Source organism: Gastrolobium bilobum, unplaced genomic scaffold (assembly GCF_033153095.1).
Source record: "Gastrolobium bilobum isolate Gb01-03AN ecotype WA unplaced genomic scaffold, APGP_CSIRO_Gbil_v1 utg83947, whole genome shotgun sequence".
Classification (NCBI taxonomy): domain Eukaryota; kingdom Viridiplantae; phylum Streptophyta; class Magnoliopsida; order Fabales; family Fabaceae; genus Gastrolobium; species Gastrolobium bilobum.
In genome coordinates this window covers 1-24,722 of record NW_026897501.1, presented here as the reverse complement: position 1 = coordinate 24,722, position 24,722 = coordinate 1, and the positions used below count along the sequence as shown (strand labels likewise).

The following is a 24,722-nucleotide window of genomic DNA, read 5'->3' as shown; positions in this document are numbered from 1 at the left end:
ACCACTCCCTATGAGGTGTCATATGGAACGATGCTCTAGTGTCAATGATTCAGACTTTGCAATTGCTATAACTGTCGAATGCCATGTACAGGTCCCCTGCATTATCTCCATCATCCTTCTTTGTACCAGAACCAAAAGGTAGTGGATCATTGTTGGGTGTGAACTTGTTGGTTGCTTAAATATTTTTTAAAAGGACGTTCCCTTAATTTAGTTCATCAAGAGAAAATACATTCGTTCTCTTGACTTCAACCCAAGTGCGCAAGTGCACGCATCAAGTATAAATGGGACTATTAATTCCCAGATTATCATTCCCACGAAAATTGAACTCTAAATAATACCTTAAACTATTTTAAAACGAATTAAAATGAAAAGAAAAGCTAGTATTTGCTTTGTTTTGTCAAACGTTCCCTACTATCTTGACAATGTTCCTCAAGGATAGCATGTTCAATCTGACTTCAAACAGCTCCTCACGTCGTTATATATCAAATCCTTCTTGATGAGAGAAGGAACGACAATATTCATTGGAGTTTTGGTGTTGTAATCTCAAGGTTGATGACAGAAAATAACTACAAAATAACAATATTTAAGAGACAACAAAGTGGAGGGATAAAACAGTTTTTAACACAAGAAACGGATCCATTGTTCCATTCTTAAATAACTATATTCTCCACTCAAGACTTAACACTTCTGAATTTGTTCAGGTCTTTTCAGTGCCAACTCTGATTCCTCAGCTCATGGACTTTAATGGCTCACAAGTTCCCATATTCCTATGGCTCCCTTGACTCCAAAAGTTACTAAGTTCAGAATCTTCAGTGAACGAGGTGGTTCCTTATTCCTAAGGCAACCAGTAGTGTTGTTTCCACAATACTACTTTCCTCCTCTGATTAAGCTGTATGAAATCCCTTCCTTATGGAAGTTTCTTTCTCAGTATGAGTTCAATTTCCATTGATACGCAATGAATATAGCACACTTAGTCACAGAAATACAAAAGCTTCAGTACAAGAGTTTTGAAAATAGTTCTTTAAGAACTTCACAGTTTTTCCGTTCAACAAATAACTTAGCCCATGAATAAAACTTTAAACATAATTATTCCAAACTAAAATCTCATAGACCCGAGATTCAGTTCAGAGATAACGAATGGAAGAGAAGAGAAATAACAACTTATATTAATAAGAAACAAGTTAGGTTACAACAAAATAAAATGGAGAATGATGGTAATTGCTCGTGAGGAGTCTCAAGTGGTGATACAGAATAGAGAAAGAGTGTTGTCACTTAACTACTGCTAAAACTATACAACTGAAAAGAAAAACTACAAATGAAACTAAGTGATATCTTCTTAAGGAATTCAATGATTTCTTCGTTCTGGAACGTCCTATTTATAGGCCAGAAGAGTGGGTGGAAAAACTTATAATTTGCTTTGAGTTATTTTCTTGACTGCATGAATAGGGAAGTGTGAACAGTGCTCAAGAGGAACGTAAGTTGTTGGATAGGACACTTATTGTTGAGATTTTCCTTTTCTTCTGCACTTCCCATGCTTTGCGTTCCTCTTGTCCAATGAGAACTCTTTATTCTCTGTTGAACACGTTTCTTCCTGCTTGATTGTTGTACCTCTTTATGCTTTATGGAAGCTCTTTTTCAACATTTCCTGCAAAGCGTTCAGAGAGATTGAGTTAGTGGAGCAGGTGTTTTTAATGAACCGTTCCGTTCCAATTTTTCCTATAATTCTCAAATGATTACCTCATCATCCGTTCCCTACTGTGTTTTTGTCATAAAGATGTAAACATGTATTCTTAATGCAAAAGTTGCTCATCAGATGAGGGAACGGATGGTGTTTTGCCATCAAAATGGGCTTAGATGGGAAAGAATTTTCGTCCCATCAATCATCTTGCTTCTCAAGAGGACCTACACTTTTATTTTTGTAATTCCTCCTCAATTGTTCAACCTATTTTTTTACCTCCAGCACCTTACTTCAGATTTATCACGGTACTTTGACTGTTCCCTCGATCTTTCTCTTTGACCAGACTTCGATCTGTCACCACTCCTCCCACTAACAATCAGAGCCTCATTACTGATACCTTTAGAACCTACCCTTCTTATCACCTCAGAAAATATGGCAGCAACAACTGTCTCGACGATAGTTTATTGCTAGTAAAAATCGAAACAAAAATGTGCTCCCAAGAATTTGGCAGTGAACACAGCAAGGTGCAAGCTTTATCTTCCTCATCCATATTTATGTCTATGGATGAAAATAGGATTTAAAAACCCTAACAACAGCTATTCATAGGCCCAAGCCCAAACTACGAAGTAAAAGAGAAATTACAATAAGTCAGAGACCCACAACAGTATCAGACCTTTACAGGACCCCAGGCAGCTTTTTGATGATCCCGCCAACAAGAGTCCTCATCTGAATGTGAAGTATGAGACATAGCCAACAATATATTTTCTCTTTTATTATATACATATATATTTTATAATATTAAATTTGCAACGATAATCATAAATCATGGAAAGGAATGTCAATTTTTTTGAAATTATATTGATGTTCATCATTCTGTATATACTTTTTGAAATCTTTTGCAATTATGAGAAATACACAAAGTTACCAAATGATGGTAGCTCAGTTGGTAGCAAGGGAGCCGAGTAAGTGGAAAAGAAAGGACCTCAGCTCGATCCACACAGGTTACCTTTGGGCCGATCATCCCGTTATCAGATCGATGTATTATCATCAATTATGTTATTAAGCGCAGTCACAATTACAGCAGCTATTTGAAATTATGGGAAATTTTTTTGTTTTAATGTCGTTTGCACTTTTAAAATAATCGTATCAGACAATATACTAAAGGTGATCTTAACTCAAAACTTATAGTGGAATTATGAATACAATAGTTTAGAACCATACAACTTACATTTGAATATTGTTAAGCGGTTCCAATAAACCAACAAAACTTAATAATCATTTTATTCATGTTCAACACTAAATTCCTTCACTTTTTTATTTCACTAAGAATTATATACGTCCTTTATGATTCTCACCTCTTACTATGTTATATATTTCTTCGTTAGCTTCGTGTGGGTTCAAACCGCGCTCAATTTGGAGCACTGTAGCTCAAGTTATTAATTTTCTAAGAAAAATTGTGCTGATTCCATAGGGGCTTGGTGCTGATAGCGTCAGCCAGCCGCCAGGAGCGCCATGAAGCAGTGTTATGGCGCCAACAACAGTAATAGCGCAATGAATACAATATCCCACTGTTTGGCAGTGCCAAAAGCACCGCGAGTCTGGTGACAGGAATAAAAAAATGGGATTTCAATCAACTTTGGTGTTTCACCCATAACTTGAGTTATTCTAATCTAATTGACACAATCTTGGTCTCATTGGAAATCTAAAAGAAAGATCTATAACATCCAAGAAGTCCAAGGGATCCAATTCTATCACATGGAAAATGAAAATTGAGCAGCACTATGTTTATATTTTCAACCATTGCCAATTTTTTCAATCATGTACCTAATCAATTATCATTCAATATTTGCTTGACTATTTAACAACTCAATACATCTAATAGGTTATTGACCCTTCCATCAATTTATACACCTCCATATGATATTCTTTACAACAACCAAGTCTTAAATATAATCCAAGCAGCATGGAGATCCCCCATGCTCACCAATATCCAAAATGATAAAATGAGGCATATACAATTGGATTCCAAAATAAACTAATGATCAGGAGAATTAGAATTACATATGAACAACAAAAGCATGGTAAATACAACTATATGCAATACCATGTTCATATTCTAAGTCCTCTACACAATGAATGCAAACATGTGCATATATAAATCTTTCAAAATGACGTATGAATCTCATGCACCAAAATCTATATCCACCACTAGGAGGGTCTTGTTGCGAAATCGGCAAGTATACCGTTCATTTCAAGTAATAAAGTGATAAGTAAGATATCGTTCCCTCGAGGATTAATGCACCAAATATTAAATTAACTATTCCCCTTGAATTGGAAGAAAAGAATTCAGTTTGATTGTGAAAATATTTGTTGATCGTAATTTAAAAACAGAAATTTAAAAACAATAATATTCAAAAGCATTCAAGAATATCAAGAACGTCAAGAAAATATGAGTGATTAAAAATTGTAAAAAAAGCTACAGTCAGGATGCACTTCACCTCCGATCCTCCCTTATATTCCTAAATTGTATTTTATAACTAACTAATTTATTAGCTCAGACAATTCATTATTTTCCTATTAAATAGTTGAACCCTAATGTCTTAGTGTTTTCAACCCTTTAAACCAATTAGAATTCTAGTGTCCTAGTAATTCCTCTTGAATTAAGCATTAAGCAAATGAATTAAAAGTATGCAATCTATGTAAACCTATGTCTAGGTCATGCACAGATTGTTATTCTACCCTCTTCCAGATTAAAACCTTAATATGTCTATTGTGAGCTCTAACCATCAAAATCATATAATAGAGTGATCAGTTCTATAAAGGATGTGAAAAAATTAACACAGGTAGAATAAAACTAACTAAATTAAATTAATTATAAAAATAATTTAAAAATTAAAAAGGATTCACATTGGATCCGTGATCCCAACTACAAAAAGAACTTAGGCAGACATATCTGACTTTAACAAATCAAAATAGTAAAATGTATTCATAAATGCAATAAAAAAGAAGAAGAAGATGAAGCGGAAGAATCAATGTCTTCGGTCTTCAACTTCGTTGGTATTCCTGATCTCCAGCGTGAGTCTCCAAGAATTCTATCAATTCTCTGATTCTCACAATTCTCTTCAGCCAAAGTTGTTTTTCTCTGGGGTCTTAGTCTCTTTTTATAGACTTTATGCCCTTGTTTAGAAATTCTGATCATATCTGTTGATTTCAATCTCCTATGGATACTTTCTGATATAAAAATCAAAATTGTCACGTGCTTTCCGTGCTACTAGCGCCAGGTTGGCGCTGATAGCGTGGGAGTTCATTCTGGAGGCAGTAGCTTCGCGCTACTAGCGTGACATTCGCGCTGATAGCATGGTTGGCAGATATAGTTGGTGCTGATAGCGCCAGTGCCACGCTAGTAGCGTGTTGGCTTTGTGGTGAAAAGTAGTGCTGGCACTGATATCGCCAGCTCTGCGCTAGTAGCGTGGTGATCAAATCTTGTAATTCCCTGTGCTACTCTATTAGGCTTCTTTCTTGTCCTTTTTCCTACAAAAATATAAGAAAATCAGTGCAAGATATTTGATTAGGATTTATCAATTTAATAGTAATTATAGCCCTTTTCATTCAAGATTAATCAAGATTCTTTCTCTTTTTGGCTTAAAATCATATCTATGCTGGAGGCATATGAAACAATTCACAGATTTCAACGTTGCTATCCTCAGCAATGTACTAGATCAAAATAGAAACAAAGATGAATTCTGTGGAGAGAAAACATGGAACACAAATATCTTAAGAGATCAGAATGCTATGCATGTATAACTTCATTGTTGAAAACTCCAAACAATGCTTTTCAGTTTTATCAAGAAATTAAGATCATAACTTGAATGTTCCTCACTAGATAAATATGTAACTCTCATCACTCTAGTGTTTGATGGTTTCAACACTCATTCCATCAGTGTAGTAGTAATTTCATAGGCTTGATCATATTCTTAAGTTCCTAAGATTGAGGAACTCATTTGACATGCATAGACTGATCAAAAGGTCTTGAAAGGTTGTAACTTGGCCTGGTTTGGGGGTAACAATCTTTTGGACAGAGGCTGATTAATTTTTGAGACTGAAATACCGATATTTCTGACCATGCTTTCTTCTCAATCTTTAATTCTACCACTTTTCGTCAATTCGGGATTCTTATTCCCTTTTCACTACCTTTTTCTTTCCTTGTTTGCAGATGTTTTCTTTCTTTTCTCTTTTGAACTGCATTTTTGCAGACCATTCTTCTTTTTCCTATTTCAACTTACTTAACTTTTCATTTGAGAAGTACCTTGACTTTTCTTTTGATCAACATTTCAATCTCTTTCAAGGTGTGTCAGTGGGAACATGGTTAAGTAACTTTCATAAGGTTTTGAATAAATTGGTCTAAGGCTCAAAAGGGCTTAACAATGGAAAATTCTTTCCAGGTAGGCTATTTGACTCTAAGTTAACAAGAATAAATGTGCCTTTATCATATCAGTAATGCATGCAAGCTAGAGAAGCAGTTCAAGTTCTAGAAGACTACTACAGTGAGGCCTCTTTGAGATATTTTTCCCTGTTTAGGCTCAATCCTCACAGATATAAATTCAAGCTAGAATCCAATTTCAAAATTTCGCATCAACCAATATCTAAAAATTATTCACCAAGGAAGTTATACAAACGAGCAATCATCACTCTCAGATTATAACAATAATTTGATGCTCCACAAATATCACATGTGATTCTTATGATTCAAACTATTTAATTGTTGAGTAAGCTTTTGCAAAATCCATGAATGCTTGTTCAGGAATTCATTACTTTTTGTTTTCTTTTTCTAAAAAAAAATTGAATTAAAAACAAAAATGAATTAAAAACAGCAAAAAATAATAAAAAGAAAGGTTAAAATGTCTCCCTTTTTTAACAGAAATTTTTTCTGTTAGACGTCTCTGTTGCGCAATTCCGCAGTTAGCAGTTATCACATATGGTATACGCCCAATTCTCAGATTTAGAATGTTGTTGTCCTCAGCAATAAACTAAACTAGTTGAGTGAAGCTACTTTTGCACAAGTGGAACACACACACACACTTGTTAACGTCAATCAGAATGATCATAACAGTAAAAAGTATGAAGAGACATAACCAAGATAAAATACCAAAACAACAAAATACTATAGTCAAGACAAAATGGTGAAGTGTGTGACATAGAAAGCTAAATCTAAAGGTCCTCCATGGTGGCATCGGCATCATCTGTAGCTGTAGTGGGAGGCCTATACTGCTCCAGAGATGATGAAGGTGGTGACATCTGTGGCCTGAAACTCGCAGTATCAATCCCTCGATCACTGCATAGCCTCTCGAGCATCAACAACGAATACTCGCTCTGAACTGTCAATCTCTGTATCTAACGCTACATGGCTCAAAAGGCAGGAAAATCCTTATACAGTGCTGCTGCTGGTACCGGTGCTGGCTCTGGCTCATGCTCAGGAGATGGTTGAGGTGGTGGTGCAGGTGCATCTGTAGCTCCATCCGGTCCATGTGCAGCTCTCCACAGTGTTTGCCTCGTAGACTCATTGTGCAATTTCGTCACATGATTTTGGGTCATAGGATGTGGAGGCTTCACATCCAATGGCTCCTCATCAGGTATCTGCACGCCTGCTTGCAAGCATAGCCGTGTAATCAATGAGCTTTGTGCAAGGCGGGCATTCGACCTCCCATGGGTGATGATATACACTATCCTATCAGACAAGATAGATGCAATGTTGAGAGTTTCTCTCCCATAAGGGTATACAGTAACATCGCTCTCTCAACATTTACATCACTTAGATTAGTAGATGCAAAGATTGTGGAATTAATAAAAGTATGCCAGAAGATTGCATCTCCATTCAGATCCAGTCTTTCCAAAAATTTTGGCACATCTGGTTGCCCACTTTTTGTTTCCCATGCAGAGTATAGATGAGTAATTGCATTCCTGATACTCTTAGCTAGTTCAGGCATGTCTTCCCTATACAAACCTTTTTGGGGGGAAAAGAATTTTTAGGGTTCAGATTTTTAATTTCTTATTTTCAAACCTGGCGCTCTCAGCACGGATCTCGCGCTGTTAGCGCGGAGCTACTGGAAGATTTTTACTCTCTGACGTTGACAGATTGAATCTTGCGCTGTTAGCGCGAATTTTTCATGGAATTTTGGCGCTGAGAGCGCCTGATTGGCGCTGTCAATGCGGAGCTACTTGATCCTGAAGTTTTTGGTGCTAATAGCGCCAGTTTCGCGCTATTGGCGTGGACTTACTACCTCTTTTTAATGGCGCTAGTAGCGCCAGTTTGGCGCTGATAGCCCCAATTCCCAGTTTTAAAACTTTTCCATATGGTCACTAATTCACCAATTATTGACTTGTTAAATTTAAACTAACCTAATCAATAAAATAATTAAATAAGAAAAATTTACTATTGGGTTGCCTCCCAATTAGCGCTTGTTTAATGTCACGAGTCTGACACGAATAGTCTAAAGTTCGGGTGAAGCCAGAGGGACAGAAACCTTGTCCCTATTCACCTGTCCTCGATAGTATAACCTCAACCTATAGCCATTAACTTTGAAAGGATTATTAGTGTCTATAAGTGAAATTTCTACTGTGCCATAGGGGTATAACTTTTTAACCACAAAGGGACCTGACCAACGGGATTTGAGTTTACCTTGAAACAATCTCAGTAAAAAATTATACAATAATACATGTTGTCCCGGCTCAAACTCCTTTTGAGCTATCTTCTTGTCATGCCACCTCTTTGTTTTCTCTTTGTATATCCTGGCATTCTCATAAGCAGCTAACCAGAACTCATCCAACTCATGTAATTACAATAATCTCTTTTCATTAGCCTTAGTTGGTTCAAAGTTTAGAAATTTAGTTGCCCATATATTTTTATGTTCTAATTCAACAGGAAGATGACAGGACTTACCATACATCAGTTGGAATGATGACATACCTATAGGAGTCTTGAAGGCTGTTCGGTATGCCCAGAGTGCATCGTCAAGCTTCCTTGCCCAGTCTTTTCTAGAATTTCCCACAATCTTCTCCAGGATCCACTTCAGCTCTCTCTTGGATATCGCCACTTGCCCACTTGTCTGAGGATGATATGGTGTAGCCACCTTGTGCGTGACTCCATACTTCGTGAGAAGACTCTCAAATTGCTTGTTGTAAAAATGGGTCCCTCTGTCACTGATGATGGCTCTTGGAACTCTGAATTGGGTAAAGATGTTCTTCTGCAGAAAGGACACCACCACCTTAGCATCATTCGTGGGTAAAGCTACTGCTTCTACCTACTTGGACATGTAGTCCACAGCAACCAAGATGTATTAGTTAGAATATGACATAGGAAGGGTCCCATGAAGTCAATTATCCATACATCGAAGACTTCCACTTCCAGAATACAATTCAGTGCCATCTCGTCTCTTCGGGAGATGTTTCCCGTCCTCTGACATCTGTCGCACTTCTCTACAAACTCCTTCGAGTCTTTGAATATTGTGGGCCAGTAGAACCCACTTTGCAGGACCTTCTGCGGTGTTCTATTTCCACCAAAGTGCCCTCCATAATCCGATGCATGGCAATGCCAAAGAATCTTTGAAATTTTGAATGCAGCTACACACTTGTAAATAATCCCGTCAGTACATTGAAAATATAAGAATGGGTTATCCCAGTGATACCTCCTTGCATCATGCAAGAACTTCTTTTTCTGTTGTCATGTGAGGTCTTCAGGAAGTGATCCTACAGCTTTGCAATTTGCAATTTCTGCGAACCATGGTCCAAATCAAACTGCCATCACTTGTTCATCAGGGAAGGATTCTTTGATCTCAATTTCAGGTCCATCTTGTAGTTCTTTGTCTTGAATACCTGACAAGTGATCAGCTACCTTGTTCTCAAATCCTTTCTTGTCTCGAATCTCCGGATCAAATTCCTCGAACAGAAGCATCCAACAAAGCAGTCGTGGCTTTGCATCCTGTTTACTCATTAGATACTTCAATGCAACATGGTCGGTAAAAATAATATTTTTAGATCCTATCAAATAAGGTCTAAATCAATTTAATGCATAAACTACAGCTAGCATTTCTTTTTCATTTGTGGCATAATTAACTTCTGCCTCATTTAACAATTTGCTAGCATAAGAAATAACATACAACAATTTATCCTTACGCTGACCGAGACTGCTCTTATTGCGTATGCACTCGCATCACACATGAGCTCAAATGGAAGGTTCTAATCAGGCGCCATCAGGACAGGAGCGGTCGTCAATTTTTCCTTCAACAGATTAAAGGACTTCAGACACTCTTCATCAAAGTTAAACTGAGTGTCTTTCACCAAGAGTTGACTCAAAGGCTTGGCAATCTTGGAGAAATCTTTGATGAATCTTCTGTAAAAACCTGCATGGCCTATGAAGCTTCAAACACCATTAACGTTAGAATGGGGGAGAAGTTTTTCAATTAATAATAGTTTAGCTTTGTCAACTTTTATCCCTTTTTCAGAAACTTTATGACCTAGCACTATTCCATCTTTTACCATAAAATGACACTTTTCCCAGTTTAAAACCAAGTTTGTTTCTTGACAACGCTTCAATACTTTAGATAGATTAACTAAGCATGGATCAAAGCAAGAACTAAAAATAGAAAATTCATCCATGAATACCTCTAATGATTTTTCAATCATATCAGAAAAGATGGAAAACATTCACCTTTAAAAAGTAGCAGGTGCGTTGCAGAGGCCGAATGGCATCCTTCTATAGGCGACCACTCCAAAGGGGAAAGTGAAAGTTGTCTTCTCTTGATCCTTTGGTGCAACAAGTATATGATTATAGACGGAATACCCATCTAAAAAGTAGTAGTATGCATGTCCAGACAGTCTTTCTAGCATCTGATCAATGAAGGGGAAAGGAAAGTGATCCTTTTGTGTGGCATCATTTAGTCTTCTGTAATCCACATCCTTCACCAGTTATAGTTCTGGTGGGAATCAGTTCATTGTTTTCGTTCTTGATTGTTGTAACTCCAAATTTCTTTGGCACGGTTTGAACTGAACTTACCCATGCAGTGTCCGAGATTGGGTAAATCATGCCGGCATCAAGGAGTTTCACCACTTCCTTTCGAACTACCTCTTTCATGGTAGGATTGAGTCATGTCTGAGGCTGCCTCACAGGCTTGATGTTATCCTCCATAAGTATTTTGTGAGTGCAAAAGGAAGGATTGATTCCTTTTAGATCAGAGATAGACCACCCTATGGCTGTTTGGTGGTCTTTGAGTACTTTCATCAACTTGATTTCTTCATAATTAGATAACTCTTTGTTGATTATGATAGGATACGTCTCTGCATCTCCTAAGAAGACGTATTTAAGAGTAGATGGAAGCTCTTTTAATTCCACCTTTGGTGCTTCAGCTGTGATGTCTCACTCTTTATTCTTTAACTCTTCCATTGGAATTTTAGCATTTTCCTTTGGAGGGTTCTCGTCAAAGAATTCTACTTCTTCTTCAAGAGTCCAATCATATTTCTTTTCCAGGAACAGCTCTTCAAGAATGTCCACCCGGAAGCAGTCTCTATTATCTTCAGCGTGCTTCGTAGCATCAAACACATTAATGGTAACTTTTTCGCCATCCATTCTCAGCTCCAGCTTTCCTTTCTCCATGTCAATCATGGCTCTAGTTGTGGCAAGGAACGACCTACCCAACAAAAGAGGCATGTCTCCTTTTTCTTCCATTTCAAGGACTACGAAGTCTGCATGGAAGATGAACTTATATACCTTGACAAGTACATCTTCTATTACTCTGTTTGGTCTTCTCAATGTTCTGTCAGCAAGTTGGAGAAACACCATAGTAGGCTTCAGCTCAAAAATTCCCAGAGTCTTCATCACTGAAAGTGGCATAAGGTTGATGTTTTCTCCAAGATCACACAATGCCCGACCAACATTAATGTTGCCTATCGCAATCGAGATGTTAAAACTCCATGGATCTCGAACCTTTGGTGGAAACTTCTTCTGAATTATGGCACTGCACTCCTCTGTGAGAGCCACTGTTTCAAATTCCTGCAATTTATGCTTTCTAGACAAAAGATCTTTCATAAACTTAGCATAGTTAGGCATGTTAGCTAAAGCTTCAGCAAAAAAAATATTTATTTGCAACTTTTTAAACATTTCTAAAAACCTGGCATATTGTTGTTTCTGTGCTTGCTGCTTTGACTTTATAGGATATTATGGTTTCTCATAGCGAGAGAAATCCCATTACTTCTTTGGAGTCTCTTAGCTTTCTCCTTTGCCTCGTCTTTGTTTTTTTTCGCAGGCTCTTATTTTGCAAGTGTTTCCTCCTCTTTTTCTTGCTCTGGTTCAATAACTGGTTTGTTAGCTTTCTTTTTCTGAACCACCTTTGGCTTTTCTTAAGGAGTAATCACAATTCCGCTTCTTATAAAAATCGACTTGCAGTCTTCTCGCGGATTGACTATGGTGTTACTTGGAAATTGTCCTTGAATTCGCTCAGCAAGCTGCCTAGACAATTGGCCTATCTGATTCTCCAAGTTCCGGATTGAAGCATCTTGATTCTTATGATAGGCTCTTGTCTCATTCATGAAAGCGCCAGTGGTCTGGATATAGTCATTGGTGGTTTTAGAAAGCTGCAACATCGCTTTCTCCAATTCAGACGACTCCTTATGTGGAATAGGAGGAGGTTGTAAGTAATTGTTGAATTTGTAATCCAAACCTCCCCTTTGAACTCTCCTTTGGAAATTGTTCCCTAGAGCATTGTTCTGGTTCCTCTGGAAGTTCTGCGGTGGTCTTGGATCATACCAGACTCCATTAACTTGGAACGCATCTGATCCTACAAGTGTGGGGCACTCGTTGGTCTCATGCTCTCCTTTGCAATACTCAAAGTTAACTGAATTAACTTGAGTTGTAGAAATTTGCATCTTGTCCAACTTAGCATTCATACTGGCGAGCTGTTGAGATATAATCTTCTGTTCAACTAACACCGCATCATTATTTCCCAATTGCAGAAGTCCTTTCCTTGGTTGAACCGGTTGAACTGCCATAGATGCATTCTCGTTCTTTGCCATATAGTCAATCAGCTCTAAAGTTTGAGTTGTTGTCTTCTTCCCTATGGTTCCACTAACTGCACCATTGACAATCATTCTGGAATCTAGTGTCATCTCATTGTAGAAGACCCTGACTTTCTTCCCGTTTGGAAAATCATACTGGAGGCATTTTCTGATCAGTTCTTGGAATCTGATCCAAGCTGCACACGGAGTCTCTCGTGGCTGTTGAGTGAAGTTGGTAATTTCATTGACCAACTTGTTGTATTTCTCCATGGAAAAGTGCTTAGCGAAGAACTTGGGAGCTTGTCGATCCAACCATCTGAGAGTTTTCCAGGTTACAGCAAAAGGGAACAACCGGAGTCTAATTGCATCATCTAATAGCCCATGATGCTTGGTAGTGTCACAGATTCTTAGAAATCTATCCACGAAATCATGGGGGTCTTCATAGGAGCTGCCATCTCGAATTCTGATTTTGGCTCTGAACTCGAGGATTCCTCTTGCTTCCGTAGCTTGGTTAATTTCTGATTCTTCTTTGTAGTCTTCTCGATTTCTAGATCAAATTGTAAAGTTTCTCGGTCTACTTTACCTCGCATAAAACAGAGAAATCAAATTAGTAAAAAAATAAAAATAAAAATTTCAATCTCAAAGATCGAAAGTTAAAACTAATATTTGCGTAATTAATCCCTGGAAACGGCGCCAAAAACTTATTGCGAATCGACAAGTATACCATTCGTTTCAAGTAATAAAGTGATAAGTAAGATATTGTTCCCTCGAGAATTAATGCACCAAATATTAAGTTAGTTTGATTGTGAAAATATTTGTTGATCGTAATTTAAAAACATAAATTTAAAAACAATAATATTCAAAAGCATTCAAGAATATCAAGAACTTCAAGAAAATATGAGCGATTAAAAATCATAAAAGAAGCTGAAGTCACGATGCACTTCACCTCCAATCCTCCCTTATATTTCTAAATTGTATTTTATAACTAACTAATTTATTAGCTCAGACAATTCATTAGTTTCCTATTAAATAGTTGAATCCTAATGGCTTAGTGTTTACAACCATTAAAACCAATTAGAATTCTAGTGTCCTAGTAAATCCTCTTGAATTAAGCATTAAGCAAATGAATTAAAAGCCTGCAATCTATGTGAGCCTATGTCTAGGTCATGCATGGATTGCTATTCTATCCTTGTCCAGATTAAAACCCCAATATGTCTATTGTGAGCTCTAACCCTCAAAACCCTATAATAGAGTGATCAGTTCTATAAAGGATGTGGAAAAATTAACACAGGTAGAATAAAACTAACTAAATTAAATTAATTATAAAAAAAATTTAAAAATTAAAAAGGATTCACATTGAATCCGTGATCCCAACTACAAAAAGAACTTAGCCAGACATATCTAACTTTAACATATCGAAATAATAAAAAGTATTCATAAACGTAATAGAAAAGAAGAAGAAGATGAAGCAGAAGAATCAATGTCTTCGGTCTTCAACCTCATTGGTATTCCTGATCTCCAGCGTGAGTCTCCAAGAATTCTCTCAATTCTCTGATTCTCACAATTCTCTCCAGCCAAAGATGTTTTTCTCTGGGGTCTTAGTCTCTTTTTATAGACTTTGTGCCCTTGTTTAGAAATCCTTATCATATCTATTGATTTCAATCTCCTCCGGATACTTTCTGATATAAAAATCAAAATTGTCACGTGCTTTCCGTGCTACTAGCGCCAGGTTGGCGCTGATAGCGCGGGAGTTCATTCTGGAGGCAGTTGCTTCGCGCTACTAGCGTGACATTCGCGCTGATAGCGTGGTTGGCAGAAATAGTTGGCGCTGATAGCACCAGTGCCGCGCTAGTATCGTGGTGGCTATGTGTTTAAAAGTAATGCTGGCGCTGATAGCGCCAGCTCCGCGCTAGTAGCGTGGTGATCAAATCTTGTAATTCTGTGTGCCACTCAATTAGGCTTCTTTCTTGTTCTTTTTCCTACTAAAATATAAGAAAATCAGTGACAAGATATTTGATTAGGACTTATCAATTTAGTAGTAATTATAATCCCTTTTTATTCAAGTTTAATCAAGATTCTTAATCTTTTTGGCTTAAAATCATATCTATGCTGGAGGCATATCAGGCCTCTTGCCCGAAGCTCCAATGTGCTCACCTGAACCTGAAATGGTGCCCCAAAGAGGGGTGAGATATACATATATATCTTAGTAAACTAAGGGTACTGGAGGGTCACTCTGCCCAAGGGCTCACTCAATGTGCATGAAATGATACATATATGAACAGTATAACATACAAAATCACATAACCAACTGGACACAACCGAAGAACATCCATGCAAGGATTCCGTTCAAGGTCCCCATCAAACTTCTCCCGGGACGCTTCTTGGCGCCTCTCCTATGGTTCAAAGGCTTCATGGCAAACCCAACTGAAACTCCCAAGGAGACCTATTTAGCGAAAATCCCACGTTTTGATCTCCTAGTGCCGCTCCCAGAGACGACTCTACGACAAAACCCGGCCGAAACTCCACAAAGGAGCATAAACAGGCAGAAGCCCAAACCAACACATCTACTGGCCAGAGATCACAATTGCAATATCATACAATATGCCACACGCATGTCAATCGACATGTCAATAATGCATGAACATACTATTACACACATTATCAAAGAGCACACGTCCAACCATCACCCCCAACTTGGGCATCGTGGAACATTTAGGGTGGCTTGCTGATGGTGAAAAAATATAAGTTCTGATAGGGGACGTTCCTTTGTTCTCTCTTGGTGATAGAACACAGATTTGTTCCCTTACTTCCAACCCAAGTGCGCAAGTGCACGCATCAAGTAATAATGGGTGTATTTAAGGCCCAGATTATCGTTCCCACGAGGATAAAACTCTAAATATTGTCTTATACTATTTTATAAAGAATGAAAATGAGAAGAAAAGTTAGTGAATGAACTGGCTGGTCAAACGTCCCCTACTGTCTTGACAACGTTCCTCAGGAACAGTAAGTTCAGTTTAATGGCAAACAATTGCTCGTTGCGTTATATATGTGATCCTTCTTGTTTAGAAGAAGGTGAGATAATAATCATTGGAGATTTGGTAGATACAAGATTAAATAAAGTAAAAATAATAAAACAGTAATAATTATAATTAAGAGACAACAAGTGGATGGTTTTAAAAACAGTTTAACAGAAGGAACGAATTCACTGCTCCATTCTTAAACAGTTATTTCCACTGCTCAAGACTTAGCAATTTTTGGCTTTGTCCCAGTTTCTTATCTGCCAACTTCGATTCCTCAGCTCATGGACTAGATGGCTCACAAGTTTCCATATTCTTATGGCTCCCTTGACTCCAACAAGTACTCAGTACAGAACCTTAAAGTGGACGAAGCGGCCCCTTATTCCTAAGGTGACCAATAGTGTTTTTGCCATGACACTACCTGCCCCCAATGGCTAAGCTGCCTGAAATCCCTTCTTTATAGAAGTTCCTTTCTCAGGATGTGTTCAATTTCTATAGATACACAATGAATATAGCTTACTTAGCCAAAGAAATACAAAAAGCTTCAGTCAAGAGTTTCGAAAATAATTCTTTAAGAGTGTTGCTGTTTATCCGTTCCATAGATAGTTCAGCCCATGGCTGATATTTAAAACATAATTATTCTAAACTTAAGTCCCATAGACCCGAGATTCAGCTCATAGATAACGAATGGAACAAAAAGAAGAAACACTTATATTGAAATCAAACAAGAAAGATTACAACAAAGTATAAAATGGAGAAGATGGTTTGATGCTCGTGGGGAGTCTTAATGGATGATACAGAACAGAGAAGAAGGGTTGTTACTTAACTACAGTTACAGCTATATAAAACTTAACTACTAACTATTAGGTGATCTCTTCTTTTAGGACTTCAATCCCTCCAGAATTCGATGATGTTTTTGTGTTTGGGACGTCCTATTAATAGGAAGAAGAGGGATGGCAGTCTTGTAAATCCTTTGGAGCTGGTTTCTTGAATGAAGGGACGGGTCGGTGGCAACAGTGTTTAGAAGCTTTGTAAATTGCTTGATGGGACAGTATTTGTTGATGATTAGTCATTTTTTGCAGTCCCCACATGCCTTGCTTTCTTCTTGGCCAATGAGAACTCTTGATTCTCTGCTCTTCACGTTTCCTAGTGCTTAAGTGGTGCACCGCCTCTGCTTTTAGAAGACTTCGTTTCCACGTTTCCTGCAAAAGGGGCAGAGGCATTAAATGAGTGGAGCAAGTGCATTAAATGCTTCTCAGTCCGTTCCCCTTTTAATATATTTTAAAGGAATACATCATTATATGTTCCCCCACTGTGTTTTTGTCAGAAATGTGTAAAACAAGTGAATTTCATGCTGAAGTTGCTCATCAGATGAGGGAACCTAAGGTATTTTACCATCAAAATGGGCTTAGATGGGAACGAATTTACGTCTCATCAAACACCCCAAAACTAAACTGTTGGTTGTCCTCAAACAACTCTGAAATATTGTATTAGACTGCCCAATTTCAAAGAATAGCTCAACAGAAAAAAAAAAACTTGAGCCAGTGAGCAATCATAAACTTTTCAAAAAAATGAGCTACTCTCCATAGGTGACAAGTAAGAAGAATTTGTTCCATGGTAAGTGAAGGTTGCTGATCTTCTGTCTCACTATCACTCAGGGTTGGTGTTTACTCTTTCCTTTCCTGGATGTGATTCTTCAGAACTTGCTTTTCTGCTGCTTTCCTATGCAGTGCATATGTCTTCCCTTCCAAGGATCTTTTGAGAAGAGGGTTTATGGAGGTGTGGTAGAATGGTGGTCATAATCATGGGGCCAAGGAACGTTTACAATTGTGTTTTTGAACTTGACTTTTTCTATTTGGGGGAACACTATTTTCTTTTTGAACCTTTTCTTCCCTTGAAGGGAGGTTTTCTGATATTTTTGTCTGCATTCTTTTGCATGGCTCTTCCCTTTTTCTTTGCTTTTTCCTCTGACATTTTTGTTCATTTTTTGGTTCGTTCCTTGTCCTTTTGGTTGACCTGGTGATGTGTTGGTTATAACACCACGCAATTCTAATTTAAATATTAATATATTAAATGAGAATTAAAAGAAAGGATTAGTGAAAATCCTGAAAATTAGGCCAAAATACAAAGAAAGGGCAAAACGGTAAATTAACCATGCACACAACCCTAGGAAGGAAATTGAGTATAAGGTCTCAGATGATAAAAAGAACCTTGGCAATGGATTCAGAACGAAAAAATTGAGTGGATAGGCAAGTTTCAGAATAAATCAATGAATAGTGTTTTTACCGGGTAAAAATATCGCGGTACGATTGCACCGTAAAACGTGCCGATTGAGTTTTGATCTCTAGGTTTCAAATATGAGTTATAAATGGTTTATAGAACTAGGAAATATGATTTCTGACAAAATTTGATGGAATTAAGTTAGTTTGGGGAAGCGTGCCAACGGCGCGCGCAACAGCTTAAAATAGTGTTTTCTCCGATCGACCGGAAAACTCAGGATTCATTTGATCACGTATAATGAAAGGAGAATAGTTAATATTATAAATTTGAGTTTCTAAATAGGTTGTCAATTCACAGACGTTTAGTGAAAGTTCGGACGAGTTTTAGATCGCGTGATGTGGTGTGAGACCAACCCCACTTAAACTTCACTTAAGCCACATCATCCATTCACTATATTCATCATCATCTCTTTCTTCCTTCCCCTTCATGGCCGCACAAACAGCCCTCCCCATGGCCACTTCTCCTTATTTTATTTTTTTTATAAACCACTCATTTCTCCTCTAAATCCAATAAAATTTGTGTTGAAATTTGTTGGAAAAGACCTTCTAAACACATTGGTAGCACTCTTAGGCTTTGAAACCGTCTCTTTGGGGAGATAAGGCCAAAGTCAGTTTCGAATTTGTGAGAGAAATTGATGTTCATGGAGTCATTTGGTCTTCCATTGCTTGGATAAGTCTTGGAGGACTATCAAGCCTTTGTTGTGAGTATGTTTCCACCCCATTTACATGGTTTAATTGTAGATTATGTTTATGAACCCTAAACCTTGAATTGTTGATGTGTGATGTTAGAGAGCTCAATTGGGAAAAGTTTGTACATAAATGTGTCTTAGAATAATGTATATTAGACATAAAGGCAATGAAAATTTTAGGTGAAAAATATGATTTTGTAACATAGAATATCTTGAGGTGTCATGACTTTGAACTTGGAAAATGTGTTAGGATTTTAGTGGTGAGTTGTTGGATGATTATATGTGGATATAATGGTATTGTGTGAAGTGTGGAAGGGTTGAAAATTGAAGGAAATCCCTTGGTATTATATAGGTCACAATTCGGCCATTTAGAGAGTTTTAGGAATTTGAGATTGTTTGTATTGATTGGATGATGTTTCAAGTGTTGAATGGTGTTTAAATGGGTTGTGTGGTGGTTGGAAAGTGGAAGAATCAATGAAAAATGATAAATGGTGTTTAGGGTCATAAAGGATCCTAGAGTGAATTATTAAGCAAAACGATGCTTAAAAGACGTAAAATGGAAAAACGACAATTGATTTAGCCTTTTGGCAACCTAAGGATGTATAATAAAATGAGAAATAAAATTTAGAAAAATAAATTTTAGATTAAGCCTTGTTTGGCCGAACCTACCTAAGGTGGGTGTAGGAATTTGACGTTTTTCGCGTTTTGATAGAATTGCCGTGTACTGACGATTCGTACATGGATATGTAGGTTATCGTACGTCGATTTGAACCCTAAACTGTGAGTCGGTGGATTGCCCTTGGTCTTGAACCAAGTGGATTGAGGTAAGTGGTTGAATCAATGAATGTATAATTGTAAATTGACATGTGTTGTATGAGTTTTTGAGTAATTGGGAATGTCCTCTGTGTAGTCATTCTGTTGAATAACAAGTTTAGAAAATAAGCTGTTGTGGAGCTAAGTGGAGGAACATATTGAGGTAACCTCTTGGTACTGGGGCTTGTTCCCCTTGTGTGTTCCACCATACCCGCTGAGGGTGATGGTAGGAAATGTATATGAGTAGTGTAGAATAACATGAGCATGCATGTAGTATTTATGAGGGTACTTATGTACCGAGTCTCTGGCCAGTAGACAGTGTAGCCTTCGGGCAGTTTCGTACTTCAACTGGATAGGTCTCCGAGAGGGAGTTCCAGTTGACCTAGGGTCGTGGTGTGTGATCCGGATAGGAGCACACTAGGAAGTCTCAGGTGTATGCGGATGGGAGGGGTACCTTGGTTAATGTTCTAGGAACACGCCTTGGATGAGACCCGTAGGCTTATATTCCGAGGACGTTGCGTGGTATTGGTAGCTACCATTCCCGCTTCGTCATATTTTGTATTCCTATATTCCCCAATTTCTCTAAATCCCTTGCTTTATCCCGTTTTGAAAAGTGGTTATTTTATATTATTTATATGCATCGAAGTGAGCTATTGGGCGGAGTTTTCTCCAGAACCTTTGGGTTAATTAGATATATTCGTATATCTCACCCTGTCTTGGGGGCTTTATTTCAGGAGGTAGCAGTGGCATTGGAGCGGCGAGCAAGAAGCCCGTATGATGAGTGTTGGAGGATCTTTTCACTTTTTGCATTTTGATGGCCACTTGGCCTAGGCTAGACTTAGGGAATGAACATCCCATATGTATGTAGGATGAGTTTCATAGTCATATTTGTTCATGTCATTTTGCCTAAGTCTAGTGTATATGTCATTTGAAGTTTTATGTTTCAAGTTGTAAGTTAAAGTTGTAATATTTGTAAGTTGTAATATTGTATGAGATTTTGTAAGTATACATGGACATTGATGTAATATAATGGAAGGGCTTTAGGCCTATTTTAGGATTATGATTATATGCTTATGTTGAGAAATTGCATGTAAATGGACTTTGGTGATTGAAACGAGTTAAGGATTTACAAAGTGAGCTATGTAGTATGAATTGTGTAATAAATATAAACTGAGTTGGGTTGTAAGTGCCCCAAGGCATTATTGGTCCTTGTGTGTGCCACACATTGGTTATTAGGTACAATAGAGACACTAGTGAGCATTTACAACTTGGGGATTTTAGGAAAAACAATGGAAACTCTGGCGAATTTTCTGTAGAATTGGCAGATTTTAGACGAACGTCGGGAGAGTATATCTCCCTCCATAGAGGTCCGATAAGGACGTGAAAAATTCCATATTGAAGCTTTAGATGTCCCCTACATGGTGTTAAAATCTTAAAATATTTTGGGTTTCACGCAGCCCTGTAGAAGCTTGTGAACATGGATTGTCCAGAACGCAACTATGCAGGGACTGTTTCTGGCAGTTCTTGGGAATTTTATTTCCGCTTCGTTTCTCAGTAAAATTAAGCGTATGATATATCAAATTAAAGCTTGAGGTATATAGTTTGTGTTATAAAACTTTGAGATCATTTTAGTGAGTAGTTTTTCTGCAGTAATTCATGGAGTGAGGGGTGATTAGAGCTGTTTTGGGGTTGGTTGGCAGTTTTGCTTGTCCAACTTCAAACGGCGATAACCGGAGCAAACGAGCTCCAAATGAAGCGGGTGTTAGCTTCCTAGAAAGGTGATTATGTAAAAAAAAATATAGCTAGAGAGGAATGCCTGGTTTTGTGCGGTGAATCCGTAGAAAAATAATTACTGAACCATGTTCGGAGGGGTAGAAAACGTAAAAATGAGAATTATGCTAAGTGGGTTTATGGGAACCCCTTAGTGAATTGTAATAAGTAAAATAATTTATAAAAGTAGTTTAAATAAGTATTCTGCAAGAGTTTACAGTTACGGTCACAACTTTTAATTATCACACTTTTTATTGTTTTAAATACTCGCGTAATAACGAAAAAAGTTTATTCGTGCTTTTATAAAGGAATTGTAATGATTGTAACTGCGCTTAATATCTTAATTAATGTTAAGAATACCGATATGTAACGTGTTGTTACATTTTATGGTATCAGAGCAGTTTTGTAAGGGAACTCTGATAGTGTATAATTGTATTTGGTGTTGCATAGCTATCTGTGAACTGTTTATGATTAATGTATATGTGATTCCTCAGTGTGGGTCTGATCAGCTCATTCCTTTGTGTTATATGTACAGATATCATGAGTAGGGCACAGAGTCACTGTGGAACTCGAGGTGCAGGGCGTCTAGCAGCACCAGATCCTATTACTGCAGTTCTGAATGCTCTGCAGGAAGAGACTGCTGCAAATAGAAATATGACCGAGACCCTGATGAAAAATAATCAGGATATGATGCATGCCTTTATGAATGAGATGATGGCAGACAGGGCTCGGAACAGGAGGGATGATTCTCCTCCACATACGACTACGGAGACTCATACCCGTACGCCATCTGTTACACCTCAGCAGGAAGGGAGTGGTGCTAGTCGTCAGTCTGGTGGGGCTAGTCACCATACTACTAATCCTACTTATATCCCCGAGCCTTCTGTGGATCCTTCTATTGTTGCTCAGTCGTCTGGGGTTGCTGGTCAGGTATTTGCTGGTACCGATGAGCAGAGGCTCATATCTTTTAGAAAACACAAGCCGCCAACATTTCAGGGGTCAAGGGACCCGAAGGTAGTTACTACCTGGTTGAGGGGTATGGATAAGATATTTCAAGTTATGGGGTGTCAGGATCCCCATAGGTTATTGTATTCTGTTTATATGTTCGAGGGAGCTGCCCACGAGTGGTGGTACACTGCATCTCAGCCTTTTATTATTCAGGGGGAAGAAATCACTTGGGCTTTTTTTGAAAGATTATTTCATGAAGAGTATATTCCCAGGGATGTTCGGGAAGCTAAACAGGATGAGTTTGAGAAATTGGTACAGGGTACCATGACTGTTGATGCCTATGTGGCGAAGTTTAATGAGTTAGTGAAGTTTGCTAATTATGGGGGTGTGTGGCCGACTTCTGAGTTTTTATCCGCTAAGTTTCATAAAGGTCTTAATGAGAAAATTGTAAAAAGAATGTCTAATACTGTTGTGAGGAATTTTGCATATCTAGTAACCCAGTGCAAACGAGTTGAAAGTGTTTATAGCAAATATCTGAAATCTGGTTCGTCGAGGACATCTGGTTCTCCAGGTAATAATAATAGAGGTGGCTACCATCAGAATAACAATAGAGGTAGGGGGTTACAGGTAAGACAGCCTCCGGGTCAGTTCAAGAGGGGTGGTGGTCAGAAGAGCAGATTCAATGATAGAAATTCTAATCCTAGATGTGGCAAGTGTAAGAGGTTTCATCAAGGCCCGTGTACTGTGATTCCAAATGCTTGTTTTAAATGTGGAAAAGCGGGGTACTATGCCAATAATTGTTACAGCAATACTGGGCAGGCTGCGAATCTGCAGGCCTTGCCACCTGTTCCTACAGTCGGGCGAGTTTATACTACTAATGCGCAGCAGACGGAGAGGGCACCTAACCTGGTAAAAGGTACAATTTTTATCTCTAATATTGATTTGTCTGTTTTATTTGATTTGGGAGCGACTCCTTCGTTTGTGGCTGAATATGTTGCAAAAGGATTGGGGTTAAAAGTATCACGGATGATTCCCCCTATGCGTATTACTACTGCTACAGGATAGGTTAGTGATTCCTCCTTTGTGTGTAAAAAGGTTGGGTTTACCTACGAAGGCAAGGGTTATACTATTGATTTGATTATCTTGCCCCTGGCCTCTGTTAATTTGATATTGGGCATGGATTGGTTGTCTCAAAACTGCGCAATGATTGATTGTTGCGGCAATAGGTTAATATTGTCTCATGAGAAGCCCTCGGTTACTCCATCTCCTTTTCTGTCTATGTGTCAAGCTATTAAAACCTTGAAGGATGGGGATCAGGGTTATATTTTCTTGGGTGGATTGGTGGGTGGTAAGGAGATTGAGATTTCTACTATTCCGGTGGTTAATGAGTTTGTGGATGTGTTCCCTGATGAGATACCGGAATTTCCACCTCAGAGAGAGATTGAGTTCTCGATTGAGTTGTTCCCTGGTGTGGGGCCTTTTTCTTTGGCTCCATATCGGATGTCGCCGCTGGAGTTGGCTGAGTTGAAGAAGCATATAGAGGAGTTGTCAGCAAAGGATTTTATCAGACCTAGTGTGTCCCTGTGGGGAGCACCAGTTATATTCGTGAAAAAGAAGGATGGAAGCATGAGATTGTGTACTAACTACCGGCAATTGAATAAAGTTACGGTTAAGAACAGGTACCCATTGCCGCGTATTGATGACTTGTTGGATCAGTTGAGGGGTGCCTGTGTGTTCTCTAAGATTGATCTCCGGTCCGGATAACATCAGATTCAGATTAAGCCGGAGGATGTGCCTAAAACGGCATTCCACTCTAGGTATGGACACTACGAGTACCAGGTGATTCCTTTTGGGCTTACAAATGCCCCGGCGGTGTTCATGGATTATATGGTATTTTTAAGCCATATTTAGATCAGTTTGTAATTGTGTTCATCGACGACATCTTGATTTATTCTAAGAACAAGGAGGAGCATACTGAGTATCTGAGGACTGTGTTGCAGATATTAAAGGATAAAAAGTTGTATGTGAATCCGTCAAAGTGTGAATTCTGGCTATCTGAGGTTCAATTTCTGGGTCATGTTATATCTGATAGAGGTGTTGCTGTGGATCCAAATAAAATTGACGTTGTTATTGACTGGGAACGACCAAAAATTGTTACTGAGATCCGGAGCTTTCTGGGTCTTGCTGGATATTATCGGAGGTTTATTGAGGGGTTTTCCACAATGGTGCTACCATTGACCCGATTGACACGAAAGTATACTCCTTTTGTGTGGACCTAGGAATGTGAGAGGTGTTTTCTAGACCTTAAAGAGAAATTGACTACTGCTCCTGTGTTGACCCTCCCCGATCCAGAAAGGTAAGTTTGAAACTATATTGTGATGCTTCCAAGAAAGGTTTGGGGTGTGTGTTGATGCAAGAAAGGAGAGTGGTTGCTTACGCTTCTAGACAATTGAAGCCTCGTGAAGAGAATTACCCGACGCACGAT

At 38.3% G+C, this 24,722-nt stretch overlaps 2 protein-coding genes across 2 annotated transcripts; both read right to left on the bottom strand.

The window, feature by feature from the left end:
- Positions 1-11,087: 11,087 nt before the first annotated feature.
- Positions 11,088-11,777, bottom strand: LOC133307455 (uncharacterized). Its single transcript, XM_061507963.1, has one exon. It carries the CDS (start codon positions 11,775-11,777, stop codon positions 11,088-11,090), a length of 690 nt encoding a protein of 229 aa, XP_061363947.1.
- Positions 11,778-12,067: 290 nt separating this feature from the next.
- Positions 12,068-12,991, bottom strand: LOC133307454 (uncharacterized). Its single transcript, XM_061507962.1, has one exon. The coding sequence runs from the start codon at positions 12,989-12,991 to the stop codon at positions 12,068-12,070; it is 924 nt and encodes a 307-aa protein (XP_061363946.1).
- Between the last annotated feature and the right edge of the window lie 11,731 nt (positions 12,992-24,722).

Coding starts and splice junctions, on each gene's coding strand:
- LOC133307455 (XM_061507963.1), bottom strand. CDS start 11,777: ATGCCTAACTATGCTAAGTTTATGAAAGATCTTTTGTCTAGAAAGCAT.
- LOC133307454 (XM_061507962.1), bottom strand. CDS start 12,991: ATGGAGAAATACAACAAGTTGGTCAATGAAATTACCAACTTCACTCAA.